Consider the following 11,439-nt stretch of genomic DNA (forward strand, 5'->3'; position numbering starts at 1 on the left):
AATTTGACTGCAATGTAGCATACGGAAAATCTATTTAAAAAAGTCACTTGATAAAAAAGGGGGAAAATAATTTTGGCGCAGACTGGGAAAGGCGGTTCCTCACGCATGGGCTACTGCTGAGCCGTTTGGAACTCAAGTGCATCGCGCGCATTCGCAAACTCTGTTTGGTCTAGTTCGACTCGCTTATCATATGTAGCATGGCTTAGCCATGTGTGTTGTGTGCGTGTTGGTATGCCTCTCTCTACACAGCGTCAACGAAAAGGCTGTGAATTACTTGCGTCTGTAGTTAGGCCATTCCATTCTAGTCCAATCCATCCTTTTGGCGAAATCAAGCAGAAGAGGAGCACAGACGGGGAAACAAATGGTGACTGCTCTTATTTTATTTTTTTTTTCGTCGTCCCCTCAAGAGGAATTTTTTTTTTTTTTTCTGTTACATCTCCCTTCCAAAGAGCAAATGGGTGAAAACAGGAAGAGCCACACAAATTGCTCTACCGTTTTGCAGTTAGCATTATGCTGCACAAAATGGGGCTCCATAACATGCAGCTAGCCGCACCTTTTCCTGTCCGACCGAAAAGAGCGTTTATCTGTGTGCACCTGCTTTTTCAGGAAGCACTCATAGGGGGGGGTGTTTACTCCGATGTGGAGGCCTAGATGCTGCATCATTTGGCAATGAGTTTCTGTCCGGTCATATCCCCTTTGTTGTCGTGGTAACTTTCGAAGGTGGGGATTAACTCACGTGGGTTCACTTTGTTTTCCTTCGCCAAGTTGTGGCAGCGTTGCCCTCACAGGTGGTTGCTCTCACGAGGGGTTGCTCTTACAAGTGGTTGCCCCCCCTCCCCGACTGCGTCCCCCCTCGTAGGACAAGCCTTCCACGAATACATAATGGTGAAATGTAAGGCGGAGAACCGCATGACATAGATATACGAATGACCCCCGTGTATCGATCTAATCGAATGTGTTAACATGCACCAGAAGAACAACACCTGATAAGAACCCTTTTTTTATCCAATGGGTCAATTTTTCTTTCCGTTTCGGGGGGAAATGTTGCCCCTTCTCCCACCACGTCGATTTAGTGCATAAAAATAAAAGTGCACATGTACGTAGTACTGCGGAGTTCCTGTCGCTTTCTCTTTATGAGTCCCTCCCTCTCCCTTTTGTATGAACCTACCTCTCCGGGATGCCTCGCAAAAGTGACATGTACTGTGGTACACCCATTTGATACACCCCTAAGGAAAGCACCCCCCCCTCCTCCTTCCATGCTGCATGCGTGTCAACCCTTCTGCGTACATTTAGCTATTGACAACTTTGCATGGTGGGAAGTCCTCTTTATCAAAAAAAAAAAAAAAATCCCTCCGTTTAGTGAGCATATTTGAAATAAAAAAAAAAAACTGCCTCTATGGCTTCTCCTTTTTGTTCACCGCCTTCTCCTTCTCCTTCTCCCTCTCCTCCATCAGAGGATCATCCATTTGAGAGAAACTTCCGTTCGTTGTTTCCCCGCGCCGCTGCTAATTTGGTCAATTTGCAGTTTTCCCAGTTTGCTATTTCTCCACGTTGAGAAGTCAAAAGGAAATACAAAACAGAGGGCAGAATTTCTTCCCACCTTTCGAAGAGTAAAAGGACCCTCTTTTCGGACCCACAAGGGATGTTACCTTTTTCTCCCCCTCCAAGGAAACACAAAAAAAGATAGGAAAAAAAGTAGATAAAAAAGATAGGAAAAAAAATAGATAAAAAAATAGGAAAAAAAAAAGGATCCAACGTAATAGTGAGCAAAATGAACTACATTAAGGAGGATGAAAAGGACAAGTGCGTGGAGGGACAGGGACTGAAGCTATTCTACCTCAAGTCGAGCAAGGAAAAAGAATACGAGTTGCATATGGATGTTTGTCAAGCCATTGTAGAAGATTGCCCTACGTTGGAAGTGTACGTGGTTAGTCGAAAGGACGGAAACAATGAAAGCGGAATATTTGAATTTTATGAAAATGGCCAACTTATAAAAAAATTTACGAACTGCAACGTCTCCACGGTCACGTCCTTTATTAGGAAATACATTCAAAGGGGAGGCTCCCCCACGGAGGCTACCCAAAGTGGTGAACACAACTCCACAGACAAATCAGACACGGTCAAAAAGATAGAGCATTTGATAGGGAGCAACAAAATCATCCTCTTCATGAAGGGAAGCAAAAATTTTCCGCAGTGTAAATTTAGTGACGCAGTTGTGTTCATGTTAAATGGTTGTAAAATTAAGTACACCACCTATGATATTTTACAAGATGAGGATGTACGTAATGAGTTGAAAATTTATTCTAATTGGCCAACTTATCCGCAACTCTACATCAATACGGAGTTGATTGGTGGCCACGATATCATTAAGAGCATGTACGATAGTGGCGAGCTGCGGGACGTGGTGCCGGGGGACTGCTTCGAGGGGTGACTCGCTCACCGTGCAGTTGCTGAAGCGGTCAGTTGCTGAAGCGGTCAGTTGCTGAAGCGGCCAGTAGCTGAAGCGGTCAGTTGCTGAAGCGGTCAGTTGCTGAAGCGGTCAGTTGCTGAAGCGGTCAGTTGCTGAAGCGGCCAGTAGCTTCCCCTACCGTGCAGTTACGTCTCCTACCGTGCAGTAACTTCCCCTACCGACCAGTTACCCCCCGTAGCGGAGGGTATGTGCTACACGAGGTGCAGAAAATTACCAACTGGGGAAGACCCCTGGGGGGAGGGACACCATGTGGGTGCTTAACAAGCGGTTCCTTTTCCATCCCCTTTGTGAGTTCTCATCTTCAGATGATCATGACTCCACGGAAAGGGAATTCCCTCTGTTTTTTGTCCAACCGGTGACCGTTTTTTTTTTTTTTTTTTGAATTGTGTCCTCCTCTACGGTACTCCTCACACGGAGGCACTTCCAGGTAGTTCGTCACTTCTGAGGGTTGTCCTCCCCCATTTCCCTTTTTCCACGCCATCTTAGGAGTGCTGACTTTTCCGTGCTAACGTTGCTGTGCTAACTCTGCCGTGCTAACGTTGCTGTGCTATCTCTGCCGTGCTATCTCTGCCGTGCTAACTCTGCCGCGCTAACTTTTACCTCTCTCGGAGGAGCCTCCCCTTATAAGAAGGCTCCCTTTTTATAAACCTCGCTTCAAAGCAGCGCACTCTTTGCAAACACGAAGGCCACACTTATGGGGGTCCTGTTTTCCCAATGGGCCTTCCCCGCAATCACAAAACGGTTAACAATGTAGAGGAGGAACGTGGGTGCTGCATTTATGGCAATCTTCTGCAGTGGTTAACAAATGAGCCAATGTGAAGATTCGCGAGGTGGTTCGCGTTCTTTCCGTAGTTACGTGGAAGCAAGCGGTGTGTGTGTACAGTATAGTGCAGTACGGTATAGTGCAGTACAGTACAGTGCAGTACAGTATAGTGCAGTATATTGTATTATAGTATATTATAGTGTAGTATACGTAGAGGTAACTGCGGGGGGACGCAAAACTGCTCATGCAATCGAAGCGCGCCAAGCTTAACAAAGAAACGCACGGTGATGCGACCCAGCGAAGTTACTCACCACACGGTACATACAGTATCATGTGGGCTGCAAAAATCGACGGCAATGTGAGCTTCGTCACCTCTCATGGTGCACACATGTGCGCAATGGGGAAAGGTACAAGGGCGAAGGGTACAAGGGCGAAGGGTACAAGGGCGAAGGGTACAAGGGCGAAAGGTACAAGGACGAATTGCCCAGTTTCGGGAACGCCTCGTTTTTAATTAATCATTCCAAGAGTGTATATCCCTCGAGCTGATGTGAGGAATAGCTTGTACTCTTCCCCTGGACGGTGCTCTTCCCCTGGGCGGTGCTCTTCCCCTGGGCGGTGCTCTTTCCCCTTTGTGAGACGTTTCTGCGAAGTTGCCTCCGAGGGGAATCAATCCTCCTCGTTCGTCATGCGGTGTTGGGTGGGGTGGGTAAGTTAGCTAAAGACGTGGCGACACAGTTGGTGACTCCGCTCATGTAAACTGGTAAATCTCCATGTGCATGACACTGCGCTAAGGGAAAGCAAAAGGGGCCAACACCTTCATTATGCGTTCTTGTTTAGGAAGTCAAATCCGAGGGCCTAAAAAAGGGGGGGGGAATGAACATACACGTGTGGAACCATCTACAGACGTGGCACCATCTACAGACGTGGCACCATCTACAGACGTGGCACCATCTACGCACGTGGCACCATCTACGCACGTGGCACCATCTGTGGGTGCTACCACATTATTACCTTTTTGCCCAGCTGGGCAATCAAACAGTTCGGGCACATCTTGGACGTATACTCTCGCTTCGACACGGACTGGCAAAACGGGCAGCTCACAGTTTCTTCATTCGGCTTGATCCTCGTTAAGCTGACGCTGCATACTCTTATATTGTCTGTGGGGATAGAAGGGGGTACGGGAAGGTAAGGTAAGGTAACGTAAGGGAAGGTTACTGACGTATGTTCTTCCACCTCACTATTGAGGAGTACATGCAAGCAGGGGCAACTGTTTTAAGGGGGGAATTTTTTTTTTTTTTTTTGCATCTTCTCCTTACGGTAGTCGTTCGGGTCGTAGTCAATGCTGTGCTGTTCTGTACTTTTCTGTTCGCACATGAGCAAAATTTTCTTCGCCTTAACGATCTCTTCCTCGGATCCTTTGATGCTCTCGTAGTTTCCGTTTATCAGCCGTTTGGCGAACTGCGCAGGGGGGGTGATGCAGCGGTGATGTGGTGGCGATGTAGCGGTGATGTGGTGGCGATGTAGCGGTGATGTGGTGGCGATGTAGCGGTGATGTACTGATGATACATTGGCGATGTAGTGTCAATGCACTGCCGGTTCAAAGGCTGCCCACAGGGGGGTCAGCAAACGGACGCGTAGAATGGAATATAATCCCCCGCGTGTGGGCCGCGCCTCACCGATCCAGCCGTGACGTAGTTTTGCGCCTTCCAAGCGAGGCCCATGCCTCTCCTGAGGACCAAGTATAAGTGCGAGTTCTGCATCGGACAGCAAGTGAAGTAAGCCATCAACTCTAAGCTCCTCCTTGGGTCCTCCGTAGCAGTGGCATTCCTCTCCTCCTCTAATCTCATAGCTAAGATGTAGCTAGTACACACATGCAAATATTCATTCAGTTCAGTGTCCTTATCAGAAGATGTTGCAAATATCATACTGTAGAGGGTGTTCCTAAAGAGACTCAAAGCTGAAGAAAATTTACCCAAAGTAACTAATTTGTGTGCTTTCTTAATTTGATTAAAAAGGAAGTGTTGATTGATGTACATGTTCGTATTTATTGTCCCCTCATTTGTGTTTATTGGGAATTTCAAGGGAACGAAATTCTGGATGGGGGTCAGATAGGCATATGTCGAAATGTACACATTTTTTATAATTATTTTTAATGGCTTCATATCCACGATGCCATATTTTTTGGAAATTAAGTTAAGTGCATTGGTTATGTTTCCTGTCCTTATGTGGTCCATAATTCTTCCGTATTTTTTGGCCATAACTTCGTATAGATTGTCTACTCTCTCGATTTTGGTGCTCTTCATAGGGGTGCCTGCGCTTTTGCTTAGGAGATCTTTGTGGTCTTCCAGGTCCAAGTCGATGTTTATGATATCCTCGTCGTTCACCTCGTCCTTCCACACGTCGTCTTCGTCCGACGCGTTGCTTTTTTGCTCTGCACGGGGGGGAGCGGTAAATGGGGGAGCGGCAAATGGGGGAGCGGCAAATGGGGAAGCGGCAAATGGGGGAGCGGCCAAATGGGGACGCCGCAAAATAGAGACGCCGCAAAATAGGGACGCCGCAAAATAGAGACGCCGCCAAACGGGATGGTCTGCTCCGTACCTGACTTGGCCGCGCTCCTCTTCTTGGGCGCCTGGGGCGCGGAGGCACTCGGGTCGGCTCTAGGCTGGAACGTCTTCTCGAGGTTGATGACGGGCCAGTTGTACGACCCATTCCACACGGAGGGCGTTCCCCACTTGGGTGGGGAGTCCTTCATGGTGGGAGCGCCCTGTGCCCCTTTCCCAACGCTCGTCTGTTCTGATGGCTGCTCCGTCGATGAGTCCTTCTTCTGCCTTAAGCTGGGGTCAACTCTCACAATCGGTATGGGTGGGGACAGATAAAAAGACTTCTCCGGGCAGTAGGTACACTCATTTATGTCAAAATCGAAGTTCTTTTCAGACAAGTTAATGGGAATATCGTACAGTTGGGAGCATGCCCAAGCTAAGTTCACCTGGTTCTGTTGAACAAATATGTTTATCCTCTGTTGTATGTCTCCCAAATATAAGGAGTTCAGAAAAATGGAGATTAAGTCTCCCCTTATGATGGCAATACTTTGCATTTTTTTTAGTTTTCCAATATTACCACTGAAGAGGTACAGAAAGGAGAGCTTGTCATAAGCCTTCATCCTCAACAGAGCATATTCTGCAATGTCGAAATTTCCCAGTAGTAATGCATGAACACTTAGAAGATGCCAAATGTGTTTCTTGTTAATTTTTTTAGCTGCTTTGAGAGCATTATTTAGATGCCCCAACTGAATAGCGAGATTAAAAAGGGTATGGTTGTTATTCACCATTTGTACTGCTAAGTTTGCAAATCCTTTTTTTTTAATATACCCGATTAGGTTATAACTAAAGTACAGTTTTTTCTTCCCCTCATTGTGGGTGCCATTAGCAAAGGTGCTTCCCTTATGTTGTATATCTAAATAATGATACGCACTGTGCTCATCATTGTTCGCAAGGGAGAGCTTAAATAAATACTCCGTATCGTTCAGTGGTTCACTAACCACCTCCTGTTTCCTTGTAATGTAGAATAACCTATTATTGTATATTTTGAAGAGGTACACAGGATTCTCCAGGCATTTGATGAGTCCCCTTTCTCCATTTATCAGTATGTATTTTAAGTGACTCAGTGTGTTATAGATGAACACATTTTTGTTTTCCTCATCCCAGACTCCACTTTTGACTCGAATGTATTCATGCACTGTACATAGATGAACCAAATCGATTGTAGTTAAAACAACGTTATACTTAAAAACGAAAGCTATGTTGTGCTCCTTCAGTATCTCCACAGAAATTAAAGTATCTGTATGGTTCATTTCATTTAGAAATTTTTTTACACTTATATCATAGAGGTATATTTTACTATCCGAAAGGATAATAACCTTATTGTTATTCAGGGGGTACACTCCTTCTACCTTGAAAGGTACTTCCACTCTTTTGGAGGTATTATCATCAGGTATATTTTGAATGCTCAGGATGTAGTTCCCACTTTTTTTCTCCACAAGGAGGTATTTATTTCTTGTATAAAATGCAACAGAAGAACAGTGTTTATTTTTAATCAGATACTTCACACTTTCTGGATTGAATTCTTCTTGGCTTCTCAATGAGTGGGCACCTTTTTGTGGAGATATATTTGCGCTATTTGCGCTGGCGCCCTTTGCCCAGGGTTTGAAGAAGTGCAGTGCGGAGGGCGACGCGGGGGAGGCCGGGGGAGATGGTGAGGACATCATCCCCAGCATGCCTCCCCTGGAGAGCGAACCGCTCACCGCGCGACTGCCACTCGCGGGAACGATGCCACTCCCGGGAATGCTGCCAATCCCGGGAACGCTGCCACCCCCGGCAACGCTGCCAATCCCGGCAACGATGCCACTCCCGGGAACTGTGTCGCAAACGATCAGGTCGAAGGAGAGATGGTCCTCCTCCTTGTACACAAAAAGAAGCATAACGTGCGTGGTGCAAAACTGGTTATATACCAATTTGTGGTACCCCGACACCATCGCGTTGCCATTCTTCCTCACGGGACACAAGCACGTGTGTCTGTTGCTCCTGACATCGTATGCAAAAATCCGTTTCTCCTTCACGTACAACAGGAGAGTTCCATATTTGTCGAAGGGGCATTTCTCCTTTTCGAACTTGAAGATCACCATCCCTGAGTCATGACCCGAAGCAATTAAATTGGAGTTAGGTTTAAAGGACAAAATCCAGAAGCGGTCATTCTCTCTCCTAAAGGTATGAATACATGCTCGTTTCGTGATATCCCATATACGAATTGTCCTGTCTTCGCTGTTCGTTAATAACAAATCGTCATTCGTTTGGTGGAAAATTAAACTAGACACGTTATTGAAGTGACCTCTCAGGGTGTCTAGCTCCCAACACTTGTTGTCATTATATCTCCACAATTTCACTAGCTTATCATCAGACCCAGAAGCAATAATAGGTAGATTGTGATGGAAGGTGCAGCAGTTTACTCCCTTCTCGTGACCCTCCAATACGAACTTGCAAATGGCATCAGACGCGCCGAACATGTTATTACTGTTTTGTTGCTGCTGTTGAAGGTGCTGCTGCTGAAGATGCTGCTGAAGATGCTGCAGGTGCTGATTATTCGACACGAAGGAATGCATACCCATTAGATTATCTCCAGATGGGGATAGCACATCTGCGTTGTAAACACCCTTGGCTAATCCGTAGGGCAAGTCGTTCATAACACTTTCACTCGTCAAAATGACGTTCTTTTCTCGTAGCAATTTGATATCCCACACTCGCAGAGTCTTATCCAAACTGCTGGAAATGATTAAGTCCTGCGTGGGATGAAACTCTGCACACATTACGTAGTGGTTATGTCCTGTCAAAATAGCTATGCAGACTCTACTTTGCCAGTTCCATATTCTAATGGTCTGATCATCAGAAGCGGATAGAATCCATGGGTACGTCAAATGGAACTGCACCTTCCTGATGTAGTCCATATGACCCGTCAGGTTGAATACACATTTTTTTAAATGCAAATTCCACACCTTTATTAGGTAATCGTCTGCTCCACTGACGAAAAGGGGCTGGACGGCGTGGAAGTCTATGCCCCTGACTGGCCCCTCGTGCTCCTCAAATTTGTCGATTAGGATCCCGATACGGTAGTCCCATAGCTGAATGATTCCATTGTGCAGTCCCGCAAGGATGAGGTTGATTTTCGGGTGGAACGAGATGCTCTTCACTCTCTGGCTCTTCGTCTCGCATTTTACCAGCATCTTGGGGGGGGCGGGGCAGGATATGTTGGCGGGGCAGGATATGTTGGCGGGGCAGGTTGGCAGGATATGTTGGAACTTCGACCAGCACTTCGACCAGCACTTCTGATAGCACTCCTGTTAGCACTTCTGATAGCACTTCTGATAGCACTCCTGTTAGCACTTCTATTGGCACTCGTGATAGCACCTCTCCTGCGCAGCCCCCTATCGGCTTGTCACCTCTGCAGTCCGGCCAGCGCGGGCACTACTACGCGGCGCACCGCACATGTACCACACGTACACAGGTGAACCACCTTGGCAGGTTCAGAATCAGGAAAAGGTGCCTCCCCCCTTCTGAAGTGCTGCGCGCAGCTGAACGTGTGAGAAGAAGCTCCTCTTATGAGAGGCAGCTCGCGATTGCAGATGCAAACATATTTTTTTTTAACCCTCCTCACGCAACCCACCTCTTGGAAATCAGCACGTTCCGCAAGGGAAAAACAAACTGAACCGCAATATACAAAGCTTAATTAGGCATGCATAAAAGGGAAAAGGAAACTCTTTTTATGTATGAACAAAGGGCTAAGCATTCTTTACGGATAGGGGGGGGAGGGAAGGGGAAATTATATAAATGCGAAAAAAAAAAAAAAAAAAAAAAGAAAAAAAAAAGTGCTACTATGCAAGGGTGTTAAATCATGAGAGGGCACATGTGCCTTTTACGAATGATACAATGATACGCTTCGAACGCTTTATTTGCATCGTGGGGAGGTCATATGCTTACCCCATTAAAAACGAGTCGAGGTTGGGTACGCTCCTTCCCTTTTTTTGTACACGCCCCGAATGTATGCACTATACGCTTCACCAAGCAGTCGGTTGGTTGTGCCGCAAATGACCCTTCTTGCGCATTTGCGGGCAGATCACTTAGGAAAAACGCAGCAGAGGTGTAAGCAAAAATGAGAGTATATGCGGCCCCCCAGAGGGTGCTACTACTCAAGGTAATGTTCCTCTTTGCCTTTTCTCCCAGTTGGGGTCACCCCGAGTGAGGCAAGATAGTACCCTTATGTATGCACGTGCCATGCGCCATGCGCCACTGTGATACTCGCGCAGTGTATTATGGGCAACCCTTCCGAAGCACGAACATGGCGTGTGTGAACAGGGTGGCCGCTGGAGGTCCCAGCAAAGCGTGACAAAAAAAAAAAAAGAAATCAAAGCTGAGCAATGCAAGCCCAAGGCAAAGTAATAAGTGGCCGCACAGCATGGCAGCCTATTGACCGATCAACTGAAACGGCAAGAAAAGGGGCTGCGTCAGGCAGGAACAAAAAAAGAAAATAAAAAAAAAAAAAAAAATAGATAAATAAATAAATGAGTAATCCCCCTCCAAGCTGGCAAAAAAAGGTCTTTCCCTTCTGCTCGTTGTGCCCCCTGGAAACGGAGACACCTCCTGAGGGTCTTTCCTTTTCTGTTCATTTACGAAGGCACACCAATACGTGACGGCGGCGACAACGACAACGACCACCTCGGTGTATATTAATGGACGTGTCCTTGTGGCTGATGTGCTGTGTACTACGCGCGTGGGGGAGAGCGGCGGGGGAAAGACAAAAGAGGGCAGCCACGGGGGACGCGACTGCCATCGTCAGTGCTAGCGGCAGTGCCGTCGCGAATGCTATCGCGAATGCTATCGCTAATGCCATCGCCAGTGCGAACGCCAATACAGAAGCTCCTCAAATTTGAAGCGAGCAATTTTAGGTCCAACCCACATGGACTAACAAGGGGTACCCCAACGCTACGCGGGAAAATGGCAATTTCGGACCCATTTAGGGGCATCTCTTATGCTTTCCATTTAGGCACCACTGGGAAAAGTCATCCTTTTTGCACTCCAGTCATTCATCCCCACCTCTTACAGTGCGATCAGTTCCATTTTTATGTTTTTCCCCACCCGGTGTGTATGCCCTCTCGGAGAAGCAACAGAAATGAAAAAAAAAAGGGGGCACTTACTCGTGTCTTTGGTAGACTCATTTTTAAGCAGTCCATTGGACGAGACGGAGGGAGGTGCTTTTTCTCCTACCTCGTCGCTGTGACTCCTTTCGCTTCCCATCCGAGATGGTCTGCAAGCTTGCACCATTTCACTTGGCTCCATTTTACGCATCACACAGGGGAAATAATTTGGGAACGCACCATGTGGGGGCATCCCCAACTGTGCACGGATGCAAACGTGCTGGTGGTATCACCACCCCAATTGCGCTGATCTGAAGAGAGAGGTTAACACGTACCGCGCGTTAGGATGCGGCCAAAATAAGCTTAGCATGGTGGCCACGTAGAGTGATGAGAAAAAAAAAAGTCTTGTGTTGGCCAATTTGTGGACGCGGACATGGTTACACACAATTTGTGCTGACCAAAATGGGGGTAGTGTATCTCTCCTCTCAGACGGGGGGGGGGGGGGGAAAAAAAAAAAAGAAAAAA

General features: G+C 47.0%; 2 protein-coding genes across 2 annotated transcripts; one reads left to right on the forward strand and one right to left on the reverse strand.

The window, feature by feature from the left end:
• Nucleotides 1–1,771: 1,771 nt before the first annotated feature.
• PCYB_114960 (glutaredoxin-like protein) lies at nt 1,772–2,829 on the forward strand (the record flags this gene model as incomplete). Its single annotated transcript, XM_004223375.1, has 2 exons — nt 1,772–2,427; nt 2,763–2,829. The coding sequence occupies 2 exons, from the start codon at nt 1,772–1,774 to the stop codon at nt 2,827–2,829; spliced, it is 723 nt and encodes a 240-aa protein (XP_004223423.1).
• Nucleotides 2,830–4,052: 1,223 nt separating this feature from the next.
• PCYB_114970 (coatomer alpha subunit) lies at nt 4,053–9,006 on the reverse strand (the record flags this gene model as incomplete). Its single annotated transcript, XM_004223376.1, has 5 exons — nt 4,053–4,088; nt 4,245–4,390; nt 4,550–4,691; nt 4,910–5,664; nt 5,832–9,006. 5 exons carry the CDS (start codon nt 9,004–9,006, stop codon nt 4,053–4,055), a joined length of 4,254 nt encoding a protein of 1,417 aa, XP_004223424.1.
• Between the last annotated feature and the right edge of the window lie 2,433 nt (nt 9,007–11,439).

Source organism: Plasmodium cynomolgi, chromosome 11 (genome assembly GCF_000321355.1).
Source record: "Plasmodium cynomolgi strain B DNA, chromosome 11, whole genome shotgun sequence".
Taxonomy (NCBI): domain Eukaryota; phylum Apicomplexa; class Aconoidasida; order Haemosporida; family Plasmodiidae; genus Plasmodium; species Plasmodium cynomolgi.